At 29.1% G+C, this 27,578-nt stretch overlaps 1 protein-coding gene across 3 annotated transcripts; it reads left to right on the forward strand.

Moving 5' to 3' along the window:
* The first annotated feature begins 11,426 nt into the window (after nt 1-11,426).
* LOC129949279 (uncharacterized) lies at nt 11,427-25,242 on the forward strand. Of its 3 annotated transcripts, none has more exons than XM_056060639.1 (7): nt 11,427-11,616; nt 11,724-11,860; nt 23,000-23,168; nt 23,575-23,843; nt 23,964-24,113; nt 24,901-25,023; nt 25,100-25,242. In XM_056060639.1, exons 2-7 carry the CDS (start codon nt 11,801-11,803, stop codon nt 25,178-25,180), a joined length of 852 nt encoding a protein of 283 aa, XP_055916614.1. In that variant the 5' UTR covers nt 11,427-11,616; nt 11,724-11,800; the 3' UTR covers nt 25,181-25,242. The 3 variants fall into 3 exon arrangements, with proteins under 3 accessions (XP_055916614.1, XP_055916615.1, XP_055916616.1); XM_056060640.1 differs by having other exon boundaries at nt 11,428-11,616; nt 23,575-23,777; nt 25,100-25,238; XM_056060641.1 differs by lacking the exon at nt 23,964-24,113 and having other exon boundaries at nt 11,431-11,616; nt 25,100-25,238.
* Nucleotides 25,243-27,578: the final 2,336 nt, after the last annotated feature.

The raw sequence follows: 27,578 nt of genomic DNA on the forward strand, positions 1-27,578 counted from the left end.
AAATAAGAAATTGAAATAGGTTTTCAAATTTCTATATTACCAGTGGTAACGGCTTAGGATTTACTAATAACAAACTGTATACATTTTTAGTATATATCTAGCTTTTTCCAGAATAGTATTGGCTTATTTAAAAAGATGCATCTGAACACGTCTTAAGGGTGACAACTCCTGACAAAAAAAAAAAAAAAAAAAAACAAAATAAACAAATCTGAATCAGCCGAACTGACCTATTTATTTGAAATGTCATACATTCAAACTCTTATGGATTCAGCAAATTACTAAGAGTTAAGGTAGCTTCTCTGGGACTTATTACTTATAGCCTTTTCACACCAAACCCAAGACCGGGTTTTCGGCAAGATGCTTTCGAAAAATCCGAAAATCGATCACACCGAACATTTACACGTTTTCATTTGACATTTAAATTTGTTCAACACCGGCTGTCAAATTTTGTATTGATGAACAAATTTGTATGTAAGTGAAAAGTTTTGTTCTTCTCGAATTATTTGTGAAAATAAAATGAATTCTAACCCATTCAAATTGATTTTAACGCAACACTAGCTCTCCTCGAAAAATAGTTTCAACTGAAGTTGTGGGGGCTGGTGGGATGGGCTCACGACATGAACCAACAAGAACTACAAGCTCGATTAGCTGCAGCTATCCTCTTAGTTCACTTCAACCGGTCCAAACAATTCACTAAGAAGGAAACTAATTGTGTAGAAAATATATCATAGAATCAACAACAAACAAAACTGTTTGTTTTTGTAATTTTATTTAAAACATTTTCTTCATATTTCACAACAAATTCAATCCAAAATATTGAGCTTATCACTATTGTTTCTGTTGGCCAAATGCGCTTTCAGAATCGCCATATATTGTGGCCGTCCGAGCAACTTATAGGCGGGGTTGAGAAGATTCTGAATAATTTCGTATAGGTCCTTATCGCCGGAGCAGAAAAGGTCAATTCCTAGTTCAGAATTCGTACCAAAATCACACTCATCCAAAGCGATCATTGCGACTTAGCCTCTACCAGGAATTTTCTTTCATACTTATTCTCCTTCACAAATGAACTTATCGCCTTTCTCGTATCTGCCAAATCCTTGTGTTCGAAGACACATACCTTGGAAACGTCATTACGAACTATGAGCAAGTCTTCCTAGTCCTTGGGGCCTTTACGCCAGTAGCCATGGTGAATTCCGGTTCCTCACTTAACAAAGAGCTTTTGAAAAATCTGGAGGATCATAAAAAAACCGCCAGTGTCGCAAATTTTCCCGCAATTTTAATATTTCCACGCAGCTTCCCCAAAGTTTCCTTTTTTTTTTTGTTTTTTTTGTCTTCCATATTCTGTACATAAAAAACAAAAAGAAATAATCCTTATTTTGTAAGGAAATTGTATAAAAAATATTGCTTACCACGAGCAATTTTATTTCAAAATGAAATATTTGTCAGCTGTTTTGTTTACATTAATTTGACCGCTGAATGTTTCGAAAGGTTTGTTTTTTTAGTTCAACTTTAAATTGCTAATAGTTTTCGAGAGGTTTTATAGAAAACTTGTGGTTTACAAAAAATGTATGGGAAAACTTGAGTTTTCGATGTAGGTTTTCGGCAAAAACCGATAATTTCGCGAAAACCGGGTTTTGGACTTGGTGTGAAAAGCCTATTTGTGCTATTACTTATCAACTTACTAGAAAAGTGAGACCAAAAAAGAACCACATTTAATCCCATTCAAAATTGTGTACACGATAAATTCACACGATTTTAGGTGCTAACCGTTAAAAAGCTTTGAAACCTTTTAAAGCCAATAAGTATGCAATGGAGCAAAATGTACGTTTAAGGTTTTTGAAATGATAAAGCTTCTTTGAAAAAGTTCACCTGGTTTGATACTTTAGAATTTCATTAAATTGAAACATTTGATGAGAATGAATTTTGGGAGCATAATTATGTGAGCTACGGGGGAACAACGATAAATTTTCTGGGCTGTAAAAATAAAAGAATATTCCTAAAATAAAACTTCAAATTCATTCTGGATTAAAAAAAAATAAATCGAAACATTAGATGCGCTTTATTATTACAATGATAATAAATCAGTTTCAAAAAATTAAAACAGCTCGGGGCATCATATTTAAATATTATATTATTTGATGTTTAGAGTGGAGTTGCCCTTCGATAATTTTGTTCATCGATGATTTATATTTAAGTTAATTTTTAACATACCTACCAAATAAATAAATAATAAGATTTTTATTATGTGATTAAAAAAATGTACAAACACTGTTTTAAATTATTTGAAAGTGATGCCAAACTTTAAAAGACAAAATGTCACCTGCTGCAAGATTTAATTTATTATTTGTAACGCGATCTGATCTAGATCACCGTCAAAATAAAACAAGCTCAACTCCGCTCTAAACGTCAAACAATTTTTCATCTGATGATCCCAGTGGTTTTATTTTTTAATCTGATCTTGATTGGATCATTGTAATAATGAAACACAACTTGTACCTCAATCGTTGGAAGAATTTTTGTAAAATGTATTTTACTGATTATACTCACTAAATTCACAAAACTTTAAATTCTGTAAATTAAATCTATAAAATCAGTTTCCAAGTTAAAAAAAAAATGTCAAGGTAAACATAGGGCACACATTAACAAGTTCTTAATGATCGTAAATTATTTATAATTATAATGTTCGAATTTTGTACAAAACTAATTTTGAATGTTCCACCATCATTTGTTTAATCTTTTTGCTTTAAAAAAATATTCACATATAGCTTTGAAGAATATAGAATTTTAATATTTAATAAACATAAATTACACACTACCTAATTTTTCAACAAAAAATTAGGTTATAATTTACATTTAGCTAAATAGGAGTGAAAGCTTTTGAGTAGGCGAAGTTTATTGTTATTAAATTATAGAAAACCAGTTACCTACCACAACTTTTGCATATACTCGTAGTTAATTTCAATTCCTCTTAATTCTAATATATTCTAAAACAATTTTAGCAGAACTTCTTTAAGAAAGTTTATAAAACCCTAATTAACACGTTTATGTAAATTTGTGTAATACAAATTATGAATACCTTTGTAAGTTTCATTTTAATTTGTTTTGAGCATCACCACACGCTATGCAAATCATTATCAATCATGTAAAAATAATAATTATAAGGTTCAAGAGAAGATCAGAGGTTAATGCACTAAACATGAACATTTCAAGAGTTTTTGCAAAACAAATCAAAATTGAAGTTTCATTTCAAATATTCAAGTTGTTAACTAATGAGTTGTCAGAGGTTATTGTATTTATTTTAACAAACAAAATTTTGTAAGTCATCTCACCATACTTCAGAAAAGAATAAGAAAGACAATCTCAATTATATTCAAGGCATGATTACCCAGTTTGTGAAAATTAAGCTATTTTTTGTTCTGCCCCAAAAACAAAATAATACTAAGATGTCCTGAATCGAAAATGCACCATCTTATAATTTGTATATCAGATCAATTTTTTTAAAATATGTTTCTTTAGAAATATTAAAGATATTTAAAAACGGCGTTTTTAGGGCTATGGTAAAGCATTGTACGATGATCTTGCAAAGTAAAAATGTTGTACTTCTAGATAAAGCTTAAATCATTTTAGTGTCCGAACATTCTCATTAGTCATGAGTTCTTCTTTTGACTTTATGTAAAATTTCGAGGAAGTTTTAATTAAATGCTTTCATGGGTTTTAAAAATCCGTTTAAGTATTAATTTTTAGTTCTGATTTCGAATCCGTAATTTCAACTTTAAACTGTCTCCTCAAATTTTAAAATAAATCTTTTTCAACATTATTGCAATATTTTTACTTTATATTTTAATTCGTCCAATTAGTCGAATTGAACATTTTTCAGCATTTCAAGGTCCCTTAAGGTTTAAGAAAAAAATATTCGTCATCTCGAATATTTTGTGAACAAAATTATGTTACAGTCAAAATCAAAGGTTTAAGAATAAAATATTTGTCATCTCGAATATTTTGTGAAACAAAATTATGTTACATCCAAAACATTGACATTTTAAATTTTTAGAAAAATGTAAGTTGCAGTTTTTTTTTTACAAAAATCATAAACCCAAATCAAAAATAAAAAAAGAGGCTGGGATGCGAGCTACACTGAACTTAACATACCGTCTGTCAATTTGTCTTTCTTAAAAGTTTGTAGGTTTTGTGTTGGGTTAAAAAAGTTGTCAGTTGAATTATTCTAAAAAAATTAAAAATTACCAACAATATTTTGCATATAATAAAAGAGTTTGATTTCACAATCTATTTTGGTTAACGAGATTTTTATTCGAAACCATTTTTACCATTTATTTTTACCATTTTATTTTTTTAAATGTTTTTATTTATAATTTAAACGAATACAAATTTGATGAATGAAATTAATTTGAAACCAATTCTATTATTCAAGTGATATCGAGAACCGAACATCAATTTTTACCAAATTTGCGTACTATTTTCTGAAGATTTAATTTTTTTATGAAAAAACGGACTTTTGGGTTTTTATAAAAAAAACTATTGAATATCGAAAACACTATTTTCTCTGAAATAAAAAAAGTTTTGAAGACAATACTTTTCATTTTTGAAAAGCTATTTGAGTCGAAAGTATTTTACCAAGTTTGTCTTTTATTTTTAGGTTTTTATTTATTGTAAAAAAACAGTAAATTTTTCTCAAAATTTCACTGAATGTTGAGAACAATATTTTTTAAAAGATAAAAATAATTTAAGCCAATATCTCAAAGTTTCAAAAAGATATGTAATTCGAAAATCAATTTTTCCAACCTTTTATTAATTTTTTTGTTTAGGATTTTCGTTTTTTTTTTAAAGAATGTCAATGCGATTTTTCTCAAAATTTTAAACAATGTTGAAAACAATATTTTTTATGAGTGAAAATTAGTTGGAAGCCATAATCTTTAATTTTTGAAAAGCCATTTGAGTCGAAGATCAATTTTTACCAACTTCTGTTCAATTTTCTTTTAAGTTTGTTTTTTTTTTTTTAAACTGTAAATTCCATTTTTCTCAAAATTTTACTAAATATAAAATACAATATTTTCTTATAGATAAAAATGGTTTAAAGCCAATATCACGAAAATTTGAAAAGATATTTGAGTCGAAATTCAATTTTTACCAACTTTGAGTAATGTTTTTTTAGGTTTTTATTTTTTATAAATAAAACTTTTAATTTTTTTCAAACTTTACCAGATGTTAAAAACATTATTTTTTTGTTACACGAAATTGTTTGGAGATAAAATCATTTCTTATTCATAAAATTTTTGAAGTGACAGTTTTTTGTTCAGTTTTTTTGATTTATTATTATTTATTTAAAAAAAACTTGTGTGGGCACGGATGGTCAGTCGCATTCTTCTTCTTTTTTAAATATTTTAAAAACTTTAATAATTGACATGGGAGAATTCGTTACAGAAACAAAAATTATTTTCAAACCATGTTCAAACTTTCTTTCAAAAACCTTCTTAACAAAACTATTTAAGCGTTTCTTTATTTTTTCGAAAATAGAAACTAAAAATTTCAAAAATGATCTTAAAAAGAAAAATAATTTATGAAGATTCAAAAACCTGACGTGATAAAGTGACTTTGAAGTCGGATTAAAACCCATGGGAAAAGTTCGCGACTTATTTGTCATAAATGAAAAACCTTGTTAACCATTATGAATTATTTTCTCCCTAAGCTTACCAAACTTTAAAATATTAAAGTTTGTCGTGTTTTCAAGATAGAAAGGGATAGGTCAGTATTCTTTCCTCATAAAACTATACTCCCTACTTAGAACCTACTTAAAACACCTTTGAGGTAAATGAACTTCTGCTGATAATTCAGCTTTTCTTTATTTATTCAATAATTTGAAAATCTTATTAAATTGTTTTTATAATTTGAATTTTCATTAGCATAATAATAAATCGAATAACCACACAAAACTGTGAAATTCCGCCACGTCTCAGTATTCAAAGATTTTATTTTGTTTTGTATTCAATTTTGTTTATCATGTTTTTGATTTTTATTATAATTCGTGATTTTGTTTTTATAAAAACAAAAACAAAAAATGTTTCAATTGTTTCCATTTTTTAAAACACCTGAAACACCGGTTAGTTGCTTCTGAGGTGGTTGTCGATGAAACTGGTTAAACATTTTGGGATTCTATGATTTGATTTGAGTGAATCTTTAATCAATCAGAGTCATTAAGTTAATGATAATGTTGGGAATCATGAATCATTTTTAACATAAGTTTACCCAACTTGAACTTGATTTACGAAATTTCTCACTCTGATTCGAACTAATTGCCAAACTTACACAAACAAAATTACATGACTCATAAAAACATCTATTAATTGTATTTATTTATTTGTTTAACAATTATATGAATCAATTTTATGAATCAATTTGTATTTAATTTTATAAATATTTACATAAACTACTAGTTAATGATTATTAAACCTATTTATTAAACCTTATTTATGTGGGGACATCGTATTTATAATAATTTTATTGTCAAGGAAACATACACACTTTGTCATTTTAGTCGACCTTTGGTGTACTTTAATTCAAATATACACACAAAAATATAATAACTACTTTTTAGATAGATTGAGATTCTAGATGAAATTAAAAATCAATTTTATTGAACTTTTTTTTTTGTTTGTTTTTATTTCTATTTGTTGTTGTTCTATTGTGTGTTAACCTAACCGGTATAATAACTATTCTAATTTATGCAATGGAAAGCTTTTAAAAATTTTATTTGGTTAAATAATAAATAGATTAAGAATTATGCATAAGTAGATGATTTTGATCAGTTTTAAACTTTAAGGTAGAAATGTAATAACTTATAAAGTTTAAAATTGACCAATAAAATAATCAAAAAGGTCTAAAATATCAAAAGAAACCTCCTTTATTGTGTTGATATTCTAAACAAAGGGTTTTGCATTTCCAGTTTTTTCCGACTTTGGGTCATAAATCAGGGAGAATTTGACTAATGGTATCGATTATGTTGGCTTTAAGGGCTTCGGTGGTTTTACGACTCATTCGCTTAAACATGTGACTTAAGAAAGCCTCACAAGAAAACGTTTGAAGAAGTGAAATCACACAATCTTGGTGGACAATTCACGTTGCTCGTCGCGAGATGACTGTGCCATAGAACCACTCCCGCCGAATGTCGATTGTGCCTTGAGCTGTGTGACACGTAGCGCCATCCATCCCGTTGAAACCGAATGCCATCGGTATCCAAACTATCCAATTCAGGCCACAAAATGTTAATGATGATCAATCTATAGCGATTGCAGCGCCGCTCCGTTCATGGTGATGGCCTGGCTACATCATTTTCGAAGAAGTGCGGCCCGATGACACCTCCAGCCCAAAATCCACATCCAAGAGTAACTTTATTAAGATTCATTGGCACTTCTTGAATCTTGATTGGATTAGTGTTAACCCAAAATCCAGCAATTTTGTTTTTATCATCACGAAACCAATCCTCCTAAAATTAGCATCATCGCAAAAGATAATTTTTCGACCAAAATTGGGATTTACTTTCAACTGGTCGAAAGTCATTTTTTTATCATTTTCACGTGATGCTAAACGCTGTTGCTGTCATGATGATTTGACCTTTTGCTGACTGATTCAAAAAGGATATTTTGACAGGAAGTAAAAGAGTCAATATGGCCGCCACGAGCTGTCAAAATCAACCCATCTCTATTGAAAATTAATTTGTTATGACAATGATCCAATCCAGATCGGATCAAGAAAATAAAACAGCTCTAATCATCATAATCCACATCTATTATATTATTGTTACCATCTATTTTATTTGTTTTTTAAATGTTGGTATCACTTCATTTGCTCACTAGTAAATTGCCAATTGGCTTTTATTTAAAAAAAAAAACGAGCATCCAAACATTTCTAAAAAGTGACAGTTTATGAAACTAAGCAAATACACTTAAACACGCATACTGATTGGGTTTCCCAAATGTTGACTGGACCATTCCATTCACTGTTCTTATAATAATAACTGTATAGATGTCATATAGATTTAGCAAATTGCTGCAAGTTAAAGTAGCCATTTCGTGATGTTAATCTTAGCAAATTCTTAAGAAATAGTAAGAAATTAAAATCGAATAAAATTGGGTTAATCGTCTTTAAAGCTTAGTACATTTCAAAAACCGACTTTAAAATTTTACTAAATTTTGCGCCAATAACTACAAAAAAAGACATTAGTATCATTTCAATAAAAAATGAACAAACAAATATTCGTTGAACAAACTAATCGAAGATCAACTCCGCTCAGAAACGTCAAAAATTTGATTTAAAGATGATTTCATCTGTTTTATTTTCTTGATCTCATCTGGATTGGATTATTGTGATAGTAAAAAGCTTATACCTGTCTTTTTGCACGGTAAGCAGATTTTAAGATGTTTAATTTAAGAAGTTTAGAAAAAAAATCAAACAATAATTATAAACAACTGTCATAATGAATTTCAAAACCATCTGATAATGGCTGACAGTGGTGTTACTTCCAATATAGTCACACAAAATAATAAGTTCTATTTATTTTTAAAAATTACTAGAGTGATTGCGAATGATTCTTTCTTAAATTATTTTCAAGATTAATTTATTTCTTTAAATATACATGAATGTCAATACTTAATGATAACTACCATAAAATTTTATATTGCAATTCAAATTTAAGGCAAAATAAATTGTGTCATTGTCCAAAAAAAATTGTACATTATTAAAAGACTTTATTAAAATATTGCTACGATGTGGCCAACATCATAATTAAACTATTAACAAAAAACTTAAGTCATAAGGAAATTTAATTAGTTATTTTGTTAACCTATTTTTGTAGTTTTTGTTTTAAAGTGCAATTAAAAATTTAAAGTGGCATCAATAAAATGCTATTTGTTTTTGAAAGTGTTTGTATCAATTTTGTGCAACAAGTTGGCCTTGAAACCCCGTACATAAATTAAGGAAATAAATATTTTAATCCAACAAAGTAAAAATTCGAAAAAGTGAAGTGTGCGTACATTTTGTATGAGAAAATTACATTCTAAATAAGCAAATTGAGTCCATATTTAAGGCATATATCATATTTAATTTCACCATCAATGGGGATATAAACAATTTGCCTTAAAACATCTCTTGGGTAGAATTAATCTAAACAAAGCCTGTAGGGCTAAATTAGTAGTTCGAAATTTCCAAAGTTCCACTGACTCATTGAACTAGTGTTGGTTTTCACTTTGGAACAAGATCAACAAACAATTTACTAAAATATTCGATAAATATTTTTTTTAAATGAAATGTTTTGCTCCAAGAACTGGATTATTTCTTAAACCAAAATTTATATCTACGTCATTAAACTGAGAAGGTTTTGCCAAAGAACTTTAAAGTTGACCTTGTATTAAAATTGTATGCGTATAAGAATCAGTGATAAGACTTTAAGTTTCTTATGCTTAATTGTGAAACAAAAATTACTTTCAATGATAATTTGGAAATGATTTTTTTCAATTCTAACCCAGACTCACGCCGAGTGTATGAGTAATTTCGACAAAGCCAATTAAATTCGATAAAGCCGAAATAAAAACAAAACAACAAACCGGCATCTTCTTCACTTGTCTAAGTTGTTTTTCCTTTCCTTTTACCTTTTGGCACAATTTTTCGTTTTGATTATAATAATCCACAGCTCCATAATATTATAAACAAAAATAAGTACAACCATCAACAGGTAGTATGCAATTGCAAAAAAAAAATATAAAATATAAATTTCAAAACCAGGCAGACCGATAAATATTTTTTACACTCATGTGTAATAACAGGGCTGGATTAACATATACTTTTAATAGGCCAAAATTTTCTATCTTGAAATTATTTTGTCGTTTTACCTTGCAAAAATGAAAATTAATTATATATTCTTGAATTTTAAATTTTGGATAAAGTATTTCTTTGATATTTCTTCTGCAAACCATTTTTCATCAAGTATTTTTGGTTTTGGAAATGCCTAAACTTCTATGTTAAATATCATTTTGTAGGGTTTTTGGAGAAAATGACGTCTAACGTTCTGCTTATTTGGATATCATGTAAAAACAAAGCTTATGATTTTTATTATTAAATTAAATTATTCGTATTTCGAAGAAAAGTATTTTTAATTTTTTTCATTTGAAATCATGTGTTTGCATATTTTTGTGTAGGTTTTTTAAAGCCCGATGCCACCCGAAAAAAACTTTAAGAAATCTACAGGTTACTTTTCATAAGAAACAAACAAAGCAATATAAAAATATCCTACGTATTTTCAAAGTGAATTTATTTTTCAAGATGTATATAAGTTTCAAGTCAAATGAGGTCCTTCATAGAAGGACAGGTCAGGAACCTATAGAATCTAAATGGCAATGGATTGGACATAATCTTCGAAAAGGTAACGACTGCATTGTTTAGCCTGCAATGGTAGAATCCTCTCACACAAGAAGGAAGAAGAGCTGGACGACCGAGAAGCACATGGCGCAGGACAGTCGAGGCGGAAGCGTCACATGTCAGACATTTGCTTTGTCTGACAGCTCAATAGCTGTACAAAAATGTCAAAAAACAATCAATTATAAAATACAACTTCTTAAAAATATTAAAGACAATCAAAAACCGTATTTTCAATGCTAAAGTAACACTAAATTCTTAACACTAAATTGCAAGATGATTTAGCAAAGTACAAACAATTTGTATTTTAGTTACAGTCTGATTCAAATTTTTATTAGTAATGAGTCTTTATTTCATGCCAAATAAAGTATTGAAAAACCTTGAATTTAATGGTTTTGAAAAGTACGTTCTAGTTTTTTAATTGTTTTAAGTCTGATTATCTGTGCAAATTTTAACAACACCTGATTTCTACACTACTTTTTACCTTTTTTACTTTTACACGAATTTTATTATTTTATTAAAACAAAAAACTAAATCACGAATATAGCCTTAAAAACTTAAACATATATCTTTTTTAAATTTTAAAAATAAATATCTCAAAAACTTGACGTAGTATTTTAATTTTTGACTTTGATTTGAATTCCAGGAACGAAACTTTATCGACTAGTGTAATTTAGGAACTCGGTTAAGTTAACCTCTAAGAAAGTAAAATATTTATTTGCTATTCATTTCCCTGAAAGGCTCCAATAACTCAAAATCCTGCAGTGTGTACCTATCAAAAAACCAGCTTTAAATGCTAACTCCATTCCATCTCATCTCGAGAAAATACAAAAAAAGTAATGATTTTATTGCAAACCAAACCAAAACCAAAAAAATAACAAAAACGACAAAATAATTCCCCGAGAATTGGTAGAATCCACGACCAACTGACGACGCGACGCTCCGAACGCTATAGGAACTTACATTATATGGACTTGGACTTCTTGGTTAAGTCAACTTGTTGCTCAATTAAGATAGTATCTTTCAACCGTAAAGTAGTCAGTTGAAGCTGATCATTCGAGCCCGTAGCTAGCATACTGCTTAAAGAATACGTTTTACTAGTAATAATATTTAAACAAAAATTATTCTGATTGGAATCCTAGTTTTGAATTTATTTCAATTTTTTAAAATTCAAAACGCGTGTGACAGAATCAGGTGCGGTGTTAAGAAAAAAAAAGAAATTACAAATAAAAAAAGAATTAATTAAAATTACCTATCAAAGACGTTTATTTATATTCTATTGTGTTTTTGATATTTTATAGTTGATTTCTCGAGAATTCCTCAGAAAAATAAATATACTTACAAAATTAGCAGTCAAGACCGAACAAGGCAATTAATTATGATTCAATTGTTTCTGGTATACGCCTTAGCTGTTGGCTCAATCACAGCAGCTCCACAGGTAATAATTTAATAAAAAAACATAAATAATACAAATATTCATGCATTAATCTATTGTTTATAAGAATATTAAATATTTTCCGTTATTTTTATATGAATGTTTAATTAAATATTTTAAAGGTGTGATGAATGAAGTCTAACACAAAGTCGTGATAAAATTGCCAAATAGAATTCTCAATCAAGATTAAATAATTATTTTCAAATTTTTGAACCATTAACATATTGCGCACTTTTTAACGTTTAATAGATTTAAATATGTACAATCACGTCGAACAAATAAAAAAGAATGAACAAGTTAAATTAAAATAATTAATTAATTATTTGTTTATGTTTATCATGGATTTTTCCATAGATATTTATTAAGTTTCCGCTTGGAAAATTTGTACTGTTGTTAATACAAGTAATGTGGTGTTACCAAAAAAAGTCGATTAAACAATTTGCTATACTTAAACTTAACTCTTTGTTTGTTGCTTATGTTTTTTCATTAACTTGAAGCTAGTTTTAATTTATATTTAAATGTAATAAAATTAAATGTTAAAGGTCTAAACAAATTATGTAGTTTTAAATAAGTTGTAAATAATTTACAATTACATCTTGAAAATAGTATTCTTAGGAAAGCGTTTTAAAATTTCTTTTTAATTCAATTCACAAATTTTGAAAAAAATATTGAAGACACTTCAAAATCTAAAAATACAATTTTAATAAACTTGTTTTTATTCTCGCATTTCTCCTTAAGATCGTGTTTTTTGATTTTTATTAGTTAAAAAATTCAAATTGAATTAACTTTTAATTCAGAATATAACTGTTTCAACATAAAAATAGGGACAAAGACCTGAATAGGCAATCAATTTTGCATTCTCATACGTATAATAGGTGTGTTCTAGAATTCAATATGAATGAAATTGAACACAATATTTGCATTTCTGATATTTATTAGAGTAATAACTTTTTTTTTTAAATATTACCTTCTTAAAAAAGTTTCTGTGCAGAGAGTTTCTAGATTAAAATTTTGAAAAAAAAGCTTTATTGCCGCCCTAGGTCACATAAGCCACTGTAAACATTTTTTAAAACAAGTGTTTAATGGTTTGATTTCAAAAAGCAACCATATTTAAAAAGAATCTTCTCTCCGGATTTTTTGATATTTATTTTAAATATTAAAAAAAAATTATGATTTGATTTTTTTAATATTATTTTTAAATAGTATTTGTATTTATTAGAAAATTCTGAAAACATTTAGACATTGAAATAACTTTGGTCAACGAGGTAATGTAGGTTGAAATTAAATTAAGTTTTTTGATGGGTTTAGTAGGTATCCGATTTTATAATCAATCTATCACGTCCTGTTTTTGAGATACAACCTTTTTTTTATCCATTCAAAAAGTTTTTAACAGTAAATTGCAAAAAATGTATAAAAGCAATGTTTGATCTTATTACAAATGTGTAGTTTTAAGGTTATAATATCAAGTTTTTGGAATATTTAAACAAAATATAAATTAATGTTGAATCAGGGTTTTTCGGAGTTTGGAAAATGAATTATTGCAAAGCTTTAAGGAATAAATTTCAAAGTTTATCAAAACTTCAGATAGAGCCAAAAAAAGAATGAATAATCTTACAACTAATGAGAAATAACGAGACTAAGTAGGATATTGAACAGATTAAAAAGGTATCTAGAAAATAAAGAGTTGTAATTTTCAAAATCATCATACTTATTTATTTTGTTTTTACTTAGCCTTAAAAAACGTTTTTGGTTGCTTTAAGCTTTTTTAGAATACTTAATTACTTAAGGTGGCGCTACTGTTCTGTGTGAACTAGGGCCTCACCAACAAACTTCTCTATCTATCTCGGTCCCTAGCTAGATGTCTCCAGTTTCGCGCTCCAAGTTGGGTGCAATAACTTTCAAAATTCAAAGTAGATAATTTAATTCAGGACATCTTAATTCCTTTAGCAAATATATGCATATATTCTATCAATGTTATAAGACCAAAAGCTCCCAACAGTGACTCAAAGACCCAAGTGCCTTTTATCGGCCTTAATGGTTTTATTGAGTGGAAAATAACTTTTGCTTATCAAAAACCAGAATGTACGTGATTTTAATTCAAGATTGAATGATATTTTTTTATTTGAAGAAAGTGTGTCTTTTAAGAAGAGAGTGTCTCCAGGTGTCACATAATATTTGTTGATTGAATGCAAAAACATTTTAAACTTTTAAATAGGGTTTCATTTAATTGGTTTAATTTTGGTTTTGAAGTTAAAGAAAAAGGAGTATTTTTTTAGGCAAAATATCTTTATTTGTATTTTATTATAAGAGTATTCCACTTAATAAATGACATCAGCCAAATGGCAACCATGGTTAAGAATACGGAACCACTTCGTTTTCCTGAAATTTCCCATGACCCATTCTAACATCATCTGCTGTTGCCCTCGATAATTTTCCGAATTGGATCTTTAAAAAAAGAGTATAAAGGTGTTAATTCAATCACAAGAATTTAGTAGTCAAATGTGATCGCCTCTTTTTATAAGAGAATAAACACAATGAGGACAAGAAAAAATTGTTGTTTAAAAATGTTTAACATATATAATATCATTGGTTTCCACCATTGAAACATTGGAATTTTTTTGACAGGTCAGTTATTGTGATAATTTGAAAATGTCTGCCACTAAACAAAGTTTCCAGATAGAAATCAGACATATTAAGTTGGGGTTGATCAATTAAAGAATAAAACTGAAAAAAATGCAATGATTTCAGTGGCTATGGTCAATATTTTGGAAAACATTAAGTAATCTTAAAAATGCACATTCAGTTGTTACCAAGTTATAGATTTTATTTAATAATGAGCTTTAAAAATTAATCATTCAAAAAAATTACGAAGGAATCGAAGTATTTAAATATAATTTATCACGAGTGTTTTTAAGTACTGCACACAAATGAGCTTAAATTACATGACTTATGTCCAGAAGTAATTTTGTATTTTCTTTAAATAAATATTTCACTGACTCATATATTCATTCATATAATCAACAAACTTATAATCGTCAGATTAAACATTTTTTTAATCTGAATATAATTTGTTTCTTCTAATTGTCTGTAATATTATTTATTCAGTCAGCGAGACACTCGTATATCAATTAGAAATTCATTAAGGAACGAAAAAAACAGTGCATAATTAAAACAAACTGTGTATATTTAATTTTCATATTTTGATGAAGCTGATCTCCATTAATGATTTTATCAAAGTTCATTTTTATAAGAATAAAGTTCAAGACTAGTTGACTAGATTCGAAAATTATGAATCAAAACACTTTGAAATTGACTTTGAATTTAGAGTGCATTTAGGAGAGCGTAAAATGTATTCTCCTATGAACGAAATATGTTAACAAATTGTATTGATATTAATGAGGAAACAAAATATCTTCCTTCAACACGACATCTATTTAACCTCTCTTGCAGATAAATGACATGAAACAACAAAAATGAATTTATTTCAAATATAAATGATTCAAATAAACAAATTTATAAAAGAACCATTATAATTTTACAAATATTTTGAATTATCCAATTTCGGTATTCCACAAGAAAGTAGCGTAGGGCTTCTTCTTTTTATTGTTTGTCTTTTTTATGGAAGACAAACCACAAAAGACTCCTCTTGATCCTTATTTTTCTGTTTTCCGATGCATGCCAATCCAGTATATAACAAAACGAATTGTAATGAAAGAGCAATAAATGCCTTCCATGAAAATCGATACAAATAAAATAAAATTGAAAGCTTTGGTTTAATCTTTTTATTTTAAATCAAATGTATTCTTCAGTATACACACTTAAAACACAGCTTTCGCAACATCATACCATAGATACATTCCAAAATAAAAATTACTTTTGAAGTTGCCAATCCCAACGCCAGTGTATTCCAAGCGAACTTCAATTGAATCAAGTTCAATGGAACATGACGATCTTGTTCCAAACCGTCAACATCTTTGAACACAACATCCTGAACACCTTCTGTCTGGTACAATACATCTATTTCCCACTTCTGATCTAATCCTGTTTGTTTAATTTCAATAATATAAGTATTTAAAATTTGTTTAAATATCAAATGATCTGATGGCAGAAAGAAACCGATATGATAGACTTTAAGTACTTCTTGAGCTATTCGAAATAAACTTGGTCTGTATAAAGATTGGAAGTCGATATAAAATTGACATTATTCGTCTTTATCCATGATATAGGCAAAACTGGTGTTTTGCATGGACATCATTGTTGGAGCCATTTTTAATAATTCAATCGGTAGAATTATTTTTTCAAGACCTGCTGGTAAACTATCATATTTCATTGTTTCCCATTGTATTTCTCTTACCATAGCTTGAAAACTATTGTCTGCTATATCCTGAATGGTATCGAATTGTTTCACCTTTATGTAAACTGTCAGAAATGATAGGAACAATGTCCCAAATAATTGACAAATAATGAATGAGAATAATAGAACCAGCAGGTAAAAGCGGATAATTAGAAGTTATTGGTCTTTGAGTGGGTAAACCTAGAAGAATGAGGTATATTTCACTAAAACTTGACCAAATGCTCATCTTTGCTGTTGTTGATTTTGTTACTGAGTCAAGAATGGTTTTGACAATTGTGATGAAGATAATCGAAAGCAAAATGCACATCCATGTCATTGGTGTAAACGACTTCAGCACTCATATCAAAATCATTTAAATAACTTGTTGCATTTGTCAAAGATTTTGCAAGAAAATGGTCAATGAGTATTAGCTTAAATGTTGCATTATGTTTCCTTACGAAGTTTAGAAATATCCGATATGATTTTGACCAATTTCATTTCGGTACCAAAAAACTCTTGGCATGTTGCTATGCATTGCTGCTCAGAATTCGTAGCTTAAGGCATCATGAAGGGGTTCATTTTTGAAAAGTTGCTGGACAGGATTTTCAACAGAGAAATGAAGAAATGCGTAGGACAAGCTGGTGTTTCCAATAATCCCAAAAATTCTAGTGAACTTCATTTTGGCAAAAAAATTTAAATATTCTTTTAAACTTTTTAAATTTCTGGCTGATATTTGATTAAATTTTTGAATTTCTAGATTTTTGCAGATAATTTCCAATAATTTCGAATAAGTGAAACGATTAAAGTATTGTTGATTGGTTTGAATTCTTCCATGAAACTTGCTTGAAAAGTCGATTCGGATATTGTGATTTCTGTTCTCATAAAATCAGGGAGGAAATCTTTGTCCATTCCTATGAAATATAGATTTTCCGAATAACTTTTCTTATGAATTTTTACTGTTAATTCGCCAAGTTTATATCCAATTGGAACAACGATATATGCCTCAAATGATATGAGTACCACGAGTTTCCAAATCAACATTTCAAGTTCAAGCTTAAATTGAAACTGGGACAAGCTAGAAGCCCTGGTAGCTATTAGCTTTTAAGTATTGCTTTGTACATTTATGTATAGTTCAATAAATTATAATAATAATAATAATGAAACTGGGACAAAATAAAGAAAATCACAATACATTGGATTGCATTCATTTTTCGATGATTGAAAAACAGTCAGGAGTGATTTAGATTGTGTTCCAATGAAATTATTTATCTTTGACATACAATCAAAATTTAATGTAAAACAACTGAATGAAAAAACAAGTGGTCAATTTGTGTGATAGGGTAATTTTTTCGGATATATTTTACTTTCGGTCCTTATGTAAATTTTCTGCTAAATTTATGAGCGAATGGTCTTCCTTTAAGGTTATGTCATTTTTCAATCTGAACTGAAACCGAAGTTCAAAATGAAATAAGTTTTCCCAGGTCTAATTCTGTGGCCGGAGAAAAAGTATCAATTATTTGTTTAGCATAATTTTGAATGTTGGTTTCAGGCAAAATTATGAAACTATATAAAGCTCTTAAAATAGCTTAGTCATTGCTTTACCATACAGCAGATAATTGACACAAAGGATAAAAGGAACACCTAGATGTCCAAAGCAAAAACATGAACTGTCAAAAATAATCCATCTGTTTTATTAATGACATTTTTTCATTTTTTGGAATAATTAAGTACATTTTGTACTATGTATGTTGGCTATAATTAAAAATAAATATTTATTAAATTAAATTAAAATAGGTTTATTGGAAGCTATTACTTGTAAGTGTCACTTTAAGTGCATATCATTTCGAAAAAAATGCGACTTAATTGCCCTTCAAATCAATAAGTTTTGAATTGTTCTTGAAGTGCCAAGAGTATAATTTTTCATACAGTCTAATTTTAAACTTGAACTTACAATGTTGATCTGGAAATTCTTAATACTCTTGTCACTCGAGACACATTATGTCATTTCAATTGGCTATACATTTCGTGAATTTACAGTGGAGATTTATAAGAAAAGTTATTCGGGAAAGTTATATTTCATAGGAATGGAAAAAGATTTCCTCACTAATTTTATGAGAAACGAAATCACAATACCCGTCTCGATCTTTGATGCTGATTTAATGGAAGAATTCAAACCTATCAAAAATGCCTTCATCGTATTTCAAGTTCCCGTAAACAACTTTATCATTTATAACAAATTATTGGAAAATGTGTGCAAAAGTCTTGAAGTTCGAAAATTTGTTCTAATATCAGCTAGAAATTTGAAAAGTTTGAGAGAATATTTTAACTTTTTTGCCAAAATGAAGTTTACTAGAATTTTTGGAAGTATTGGAAGCACAAACTTGTCCTACGCATTTCTTCCTTTCTTTGTTGATAATCCTGTTCAGCAATTATTCAAAAACGATCCCCTTCCTGATGCTTTAAGTGATCTTCATGGGTTTGAATTACAAGCAACAATTTATAGCGACATGCCAAGAGTTTTTTGGTATCGAAATGAAATTGGTCAAAATCGTATCGGAGGTATATATGGTCAAATATTTCTAAACTTCGTAAAGAAACATAATGCAACCTTTAAGCTAATACCCGTTGACCATTTTCTTGCAAAACCTCCGACAAATGCAACAAGTTATATAAATGATTTTGATATGAGTGTGAATGGACACCACCGTCATCAACTATTTGACCAAAGTTATCCAGTCAAAGTTCTAGAAATGGCTTTAATGGTGCCTTACAGGGGCTATGTCTCACCACATGAGTACTTGCTGAGACCGTTTACACCAACAACATGGATATGCATTTTACTGTCGATTATCTTCATCACAATTGCCAAAATCATTCTTGACTCAATAACAAAATCAACAACAAAAAAGATGAGCATTTGGTCAAGTTTTAGTGAAATATACCTCATGCTTCTGGGTTTACCTACTCAAAGACCAATAACTTCTAACTATCGATTCTACTTGCTGGTTCTTTTATTCTCATTTATTATTGGTCAATTATTTGGAACATTGTTCCAATCATTTCTGACAGTTTACATTAAAGTGAAACAGTTCGATACCATTCAGGATCTAGCAGACAATAATCTTAGAATTATGGTATCGAAGTTTCGATGGGAATTATTGAAGGATGATATTTTACCAAATGGTTTTGAAAAGCTAGTTTTACCAACAGAATTCTCAATATTCTCACCGCAAATGATGTCAATGCGTAACACTAGTTTTGCCTATATCATGGATGATGACAAATGTCAATTTTACATCAATTTTCAATCTAAGTTCCGACCGAGTTTATTTCGAAGAGCTCGACAAGTCCTTAAATTCTATCATATTGGATATTTGTTGCCATCAGATCATTCTATATTCAAGGAAATTTTGAATGATTTCATTATTGAAATAAAACAAACTGGATTGAATCAGAAATGGAGTTCAGATGTTTTGCATCAGGCAAGGACGATGGAAGATGTTCGGGATAGAGTTTATATAGATAAAGACGATGATGATGCCAATGGTTTACACAGGCAACGAGATCATCATGTTCCATTGAAATGTTATCAGTTGCAATTTGCTTGGTATTCATTGACAATTGGATTGGCTATTTCAACAGTTATTTTTGTATTAGAATGTATTTTTGGTATTTTAATGAAACATCTTTAGTTTTTAAAACAAAAATAAAAATAAGTTAAAAGTTTGAAATGCATATTTAGTGATTTTTTTTTTGTATAATATTAAAAACATCAAAAACTTTGAAGAAGAGACTTTATCCCCTTTATTGAGAACCACTACAATGATAAGCAATATTCTGTCTCATTTTTACAATAGCCAAAACAAAAAAAGAAGAGGAATTAAGTGGCCACCTTGAGGGATACCTGAATAAACGGTAATAACAACAAATGTGAATCATTTAAATATAGGATTTTCTATAAGAGTTTTTATTTCGAATTTCGAATGTTAAGGCAGCTGTCACTTTTCAATATGTTATATTTTAAGACTTGACAAGTCAGAACTTCGCCATTTATTAAACTGGTAAGAAAACTGCGTTTAAGCTTTGAAATTTATTACAAAAAATCAACGTTTCAATTTCAGCTTCAGCTTAAATCGAAACTAGGACAAAATGAATAAAATCGAATTATATTGCTTGAAATAGAACTTAGATTGCATTAATTTTTCGATGATTTAAAACAATCATTAGTGATTTAGAAATGGACATTTTTTATTTTACTTTATGGAAATTTTTCTTTGATTCAATTAAAAAACAATTGGTCAATTTGTGTGAAATTTCATCTAACAGAATTATAAAGGGTAATTTTTTAGGACATATTTTACTTTTGGGCCTTATGTCGATTTTCAACTGAATTTATGAGTGGATGGTTTTCCTTTAAGTTTATGTCATTTTTCAATATGAACTGAAACTGAAGTGAAATAAGTTTTCCTAGGTCTGATTTTGTGGCCGGAGCAATAGCAGTCCATGTTTTTTCACATTGGATGTTGACTATAATTAAAAATAAATATTTATTAAATTAAATTGGAAATGTTTATCGGAAGCTATTACTTGTAAGTGTCACTTTAAGTGTCTTTTATTTCAGAAAAGGGCAATTTAATTTCCCTTAAAATCAATAGATTTTGAATTGTTCTTGAATTGTCGGTGGTATTGTTTTTCATACAGTCTAATTTTAAACTTGAACTTGAAATGTTGATTTGGAAATTCTTAATACTCTTGTCACTTGAGACACATTTTGTCATTTCAATTGGCTATACATTTCGTGAATTAACAGTGGAGATTTATAAGAATAGTTATTCGGAAAATTTATATTTCATAGGAATGGAAAAAGACTTCCTCACTGATTTTATGAGAACAGAAATCACAATACCCGTCTCGATCTTTGATGCTGATTTATTGGGAGAATTAAAACCTATCAAAAATGCCTTTATTGTATTTCAAGTTCCCGTAAACAACTTTATTATTTATACTAAATTATTGGAAAATATGTGCAAAAGTCTTGAAGTTCGAAAATTTGTTTTAATATCAGCGAGAAATATGAAAATCTTAAAAAAGTATTTTAAATTGTTCGCCAAAATGAAGTTTACTAGAATTTTTGGAAGTATTGGAAGCACAAACTTGTCCTACGCATTTCTTCCTTTCTTCGTTGAGAATCCTGTTCAGCAATTATTCAAAAATGATACCCTTCCGGATGCTTTAAGTGATCTTCATGGCTTCGAATTGCGAGCAACAATTCACAACGACATGCCAAGAGTTTTTTGGTATCGAAATGATATTGGTCAAAATCGTATGGGTGGAATATATGCTCAAATATTTTTAAACTTCGTGAAAAAACATAACGCGACATTTGAGCTTATTCCCGCTGACCATTTTCTTGCAAAACCTCTGACAAATGCAACAAGTTATTTATTTGATTTTGATATGAGTGTGAATGGACACCACCGGCACCAACTATTTGACCAAAGTTATCCAGTGAGAGTTGAAGAAATGGTTCTAATGGTGCCTTACAAGGGCTATGCCTCACCACACGAGTACTTGCTGAAGCCGTTTACACCAATGACATGGATATGCATTTTACTTTCGATTATCTTTATCACAATTGTCAAAATCATTCTTGACTCAGTAACAAAATCAACAACAACAAAGATGAGCGTTTGGCCAAGTTTCAGTGAAATATACCTCATGCTTCTAGGTTTACCCACTCAAAGACCAATAACTTCTAACTATCGCTTTTACCTGCTGGTTCTATTATTCTCATTCATTATTGGTCAACTATTTGGAACATTGTTCCGATCATTTCTGACAGTGTACATTAAAGTGAAACAATTCGATACTATTCAGGATCTATCAGACGGTGGTCTTAGAATTATGGTATCGAAGTTACGATGGGAATCAATGAAGGATGATATTTTACCAAATGGTTTTGAAAAGATGGTTTTACCAGCTGATTTTTCGGTATTGACACCGCAATTGATGTCAATGCGTAACACTAGTTTTGCCTATATCATGGATGCAGACAATTGTCAATTTTACATCGACTTTCAGTCTAAGTACAGACCGAGTTTATTTCGAAGAGCTCGAGAAGTCCTTAAATTCTATCATATTGGGTATTTGTTGCCTTCAGATCATTCGATATTCAAAGAAATTTTGAATGATTTCATTATTGAAATAAAACAAACTGGATTGGATCAGAAATGGAGTTCAGATGTTTTGTATCAGGCAAGGACGATAGAAGATGTTCGGGAAAGTGTTTATATAGATAAGGACGATGATGATGCTAATGGTTTACAAAGGGAACGAGATCATCATGTTCCATTGAACTTATATCAGTTGCAATTTGCTTGGAATTCATTAACACTTGGATTGGCTATTTCAAAAGTTATTTTTATATTAGAATGTATTTTTGGTATTTTACTTCAAAAGCTGTAGTATTGACAGGACTAAATAAATAAACTTAAAATTTTAAATTAATTTTTAGTGGTTTAATTTTTGTATAAAATTAAAAGCATCGACAAATTAGAAGATGAGTCACTTTATAATCTTTTTGAAAATGGCTTAAATGGTAAGCTAGATTTTGTGGTTTGATTTTTTTTTTAATATTTTGAAAGAAAAGGCTTTAATTGGATGCCTTGAGGAATACCTTTATGAATTGTTAATAATGTTTGACGAATTGAAACAAAATATGTGAGCCAGCTGTCAACTTTTGAAATTTGACAAGTAACTTCAGTTTGTTTTAAAATTCAGTACTTATAATTTTACAATTTTATTTTTAGTTCTTTGACTTTAACAATGGTGGCGTTGGTGTCAATTTTGCTGGATATTCAGCTAGAGCTGGACTTGGTGGTCTCTTAACTGGAAATGCAGCTGATGGTGGTCTTAGTGCTTCAGCTGGAACACCATTTGGACAGAGGGCTGCTGCCGGACTAGGTGGCTCTGTAAACGGTAAATGCACTTGCTATGTATATATACTATAAATATTAAAATTTAATTTGATTTGTTAAAAAAAATTTAGACAAGTCTAAATGAGATCAGGTTTTGTAAAAGAATGCAATATTTTGTGAATACAATCTTTAAAAATCTAGAATTGAATTCACTAAACCATTTCAATGAACTTTTAGGAGTCAAATGATTAGAGAAAGAATTATTGTAGTCTTGATTCGAAAATTAAAAGTTCCTGTTTTCAAGTGAATTTAACTATTGCAATCTTTTATTTGAATTTGATTGAAGAGTTAAAGAGATTTTATTCACAAAAGATTGCATTCTTTTACAACTCTGAGCCAGATTTGGTTCTACTGATATTATAATCTGGATTTTAAGATTGAATTTGTGTTGTATATTTTTTCTTTAGGAAACGCTGCTGGCGTAGCTTATGCTGGAGCCCAAGCTAATGACGATGTTGGTGCTAGTGCTGCTATCGGTGGTTCAACTGGTTCTCAAAAATCAGGCTTCCTTGGTGCTGAATCTCATTCAAATGGTGGTGGTAATTCAGTTACAAAAACTCTAATTCAAGACTCAACACCAGAATTAACAGTCCCAACAACAATTCAGAAGGTAACAACTGTTCAAAAAATTAAACCACCAAAGAAATACATCGCAACACAAGCTAATATTGAAAGTGTAAGTTTTTATCAAAACATTTTTTATCTTTTTTTTTGTTTTCTCTCTCTCTTCCTTGCTTAACATTTTTGGAAAAAATATATACAAAAATATGCATATATTTAAAAAATAAATTATTAGAAAAAAGTTGTTGTTAACGCACCTGAAACAGTGACTGTGGTCAAGACTTACAACCGCCCTGGTAAACATTTTATTAAGAAAATATCAAGACCATCAGCAAGACGTGTTGGTTTATTTAAACAGATTTCTTTTGCACCAGTCGTTAGTCAGGTAGGTTATTTTTTGACATTTAGAACTTGACTTTTTTGTATTGAAAAGATGTACATGTAAAATAATGAAGTTTTGACATTTATCCTGCTTTTTACCTATCCCAAATTTTGATCCAAAAACTAGGACAAATTTAACAAACATTTGACTGATGTATTATACGGTATTGATGGTTTCAGGGTCTCCTTCTTGAAGATCAAATCTTGATCATATGAAAATACAAATTTTAGGGTTATGGCGCTTTAGAAAACAATTTAAATATTGAAAAACTTATTCCTACTGCAGTTTATATATTTTTCTATAAATAAATGTTTTGTCTAATTCTAAAATATCCCAACTAGTGCTAACAAATTGGTTTGATTGGGTTCCCTCCTTTGCTGTTTATTTACAAAAACCTAAGAATTTTCTTCAAAATTTTACTATTTCACAGGCATGTTAGAGAATGCAATCTTACATGACTTTAATATAAAGATTGCATTCATTGAATGCACTTAAAGATTGGGGCATCAAATTTTGAAATCGCCAATCATATGAGACTACATGAAATCTTTGCGTTCTTTTGAAATCTTTGCATTAGATTGAAGTTTCAAATGATTACAACCAATTGATTGCCGCCAAATAATTGAACAAAAATCTTCTGAATGCCAAATGATTGGTGATTGCAATGAATGCAATCTTTAATTTGAATTCAACAAACGATTGCATTCTCAAAAGATTGAACAGCCTGCTTGTACTTTGGTCTACTTTCACGTGTTTTAATATAAAATTTGTATTTTTTTTTTATTTTTAGAGATTTGGTGGTGAGGAACAACAAGTAAATGTTGTTAACCCAACAACTTACAAGACCGTAACAAAAGTCAATTATCCTGTTGTCACCAAGGAAGTAAATTACAATCCTCTACAATACTTGAACGTAAATACAAACTTAAAAATAATTCTTAAAATTTTTGAATAAACATTAATATTTTAATTTTTTTTTCTTTAAATAGATCCCAATTGGAATTTTGAGATCACTTCAAGAAAGCTTACAACCAGTTGTGTATTCAAAACAAGTTTCAGTCCAAGGTTAAGACTAAGTGTACAAAACTTTTGTGTAACTAAATTTTTGAAATAAAAAACTAAGTATTCGAAATTTAATTTTTAATATTTATTTCAATTTTTGTTTGTTTAACTTAAGTGTCAAATTATTAACAATATTTTGCAAATATGTAGTTATTTAATGTAAGATTTGACATTAACGTCTATACTCGTATGGTCGTAAAATGCAGCTAACCTTTAGTGAAGTAATTTGACAGTTGACGTTTTAGGGTGATATTGACGTCTATGCTTCGTATCGTCGTAAAGTGTTACCAACATTCAAAGAAACAATTTGAAAGTTGACGTTTATGAGTGTTTTAATTATTTGAAAGGTTAATTCAACAACTGAAAAATTCTTGAAGACTGATGATAAGAGATAGTTAATAACTACTCAAGAACAATGGCCGCAAACTTTTTATTATCAAGTGTTTGTTCATTCATTTGAAAATAAATGAAAGTTTGTTTAAAATTCGAGAAGGTTAACCATTTACTAAGTTCACATGTAGCCATAATAACAACAAATATCACTTATATCAGTTGTTATTTATTTGTTAATTGTTGGACACATCCTTGAGCTAAATTTTAACTGAGAAGTTCTACAGATGCAATAATTAGATGTTTAATTAATTAGACTAAACTTTGCAAAGCATATACTAAATGCTTTAGGCAAATATGCTGCATAATTTGACTAAGAACTTACCTTATATTAGTGTAGCAAGTACAGTGAGTCTGTCATTTCAATGCATACATTTACAACAAAGAAAGAAACTCAATTTCACAAAGGGTCTGAAGTCAGATAGTTTTGGTTAAAATTTCCTTATTCATCCAGAATTCCTAGGTATTTAAAATTTCAGTTGAAAAATCTTTTTTTTTGTTATATTTCTATTTAGAATCTAAATTTGCAACAGTTTTTATTTAACTAAATTACGAAAATCTAGTCTTAAGTCTTAAAAATAGAACCTAGAATTTTGAGGTTAACAATAGAATTATTTAAAGGGTATAACCCGTGGCGTGATGGTGAGAGCTTGGGACCCTGCCTAAAATTGGCCCTTGCAAGAAATTGATACATCCACAGCAATTCTTGTCATGAAAAGTGCTTTCTCAAAATATTCGTTTGAATTCGGACATGACTCGATCAAAAGAATGGTTAAGAGTTTAAGGGGGTATTCTGGTCTAGAAATTAAAAAAATCGATTTTTTTTTCTTTTCATATTTTCATAGTATAACTATTTTAGAATATGTCTACGAGAGGATTTTCCCAAATTCAAATTATTTTCGGAGAAATAAGTATTTTGCTGAGCAGCCATCCAAATCGGTTGGGCTGCAACTAATAGAACAAAAGACATAATGGGGTACTTTAAACGCGTTTTTCTCAGAACTGTCTTTTTGAATCTGATACCCACGATTTCTCAGGTTCTGCCGAACCGATTTACTTGAAATTTTAAGAGATTCTTCTTTAGGGACTTGTCTACGTCCGGAACTACGGCCATCCCCAAATTTTCATTTTTAATATTTTTAACAAATCGAAGAATGTTCAAAAAAATGGTAAATTTTTTATATTTTTCTTTAGACAGCCGCCATTTTGTAAAAAGAAATGTTTGTAACTTTTCCGTAGTTCCAGACATTGCGACATTATTGTAGATTAATAATCTTTTTTAGTTTTTGATTTCAGATTTCTAGGAGAGTTAAAATCGTGGGTATGGTCACGCACCAAATTTTTGAGACGCACCACTCCATGAACTGATAACTAACGGAATTTTGATTTTTTTTTTACTTTTTTATTTTTTTTGTATGCTTCTAATGTGAATAAATAATGTATAAAAAAATGTATGGTAAAATTGTTGCTTGCTTTTTTCTACAGCACTTCAAAAATTACCTAAAATTCATGTCTCTAGACCAGAATACCCCCTTAAGCCACTGGGACCTGGATATAGAATCTGATGGTCGACTCAATTTGTACCATACTTCCGAAATTATCTTGAAGGTGATACTGATTCAAATTCCTTAAAATTCAAGGATTACAGCCGAATTATTTTTAATATGTTTCCTTGATAGAAACATTTCTTATAAAATGTCGATGGAACATTGAAAAACATTCAACATTGCGTTGGAATTCAATCGATGGCTTATTATTCGTAAAGCTCTTTTTTTCAAATTGAATCAAAAAGACTTAAGCTGTTGAAATATGAGAATTTAACTCAAATGAACGCTTTGTTAATTAAGTCAAGATCAGAAGGGTACACAATTTCTTACTTCTTAGGCAGCATTTTTGCCTACATCAAAAATATTTTCATTCAATAAAAGGCGATTTTTGATAAACATACAAAGTACTAAAAAGTAAATAGTTTCCTCGATGTTAGTGTCTACACGGTTTATGCTTCCCCAAAAGCTG

Source organism: Eupeodes corollae, chromosome 3, assembly GCF_945859685.1.
Source record: "Eupeodes corollae chromosome 3, idEupCoro1.1, whole genome shotgun sequence".
NCBI lineage: Eukaryota > Metazoa > Arthropoda > Insecta > Diptera > Syrphidae > Eupeodes > Eupeodes corollae.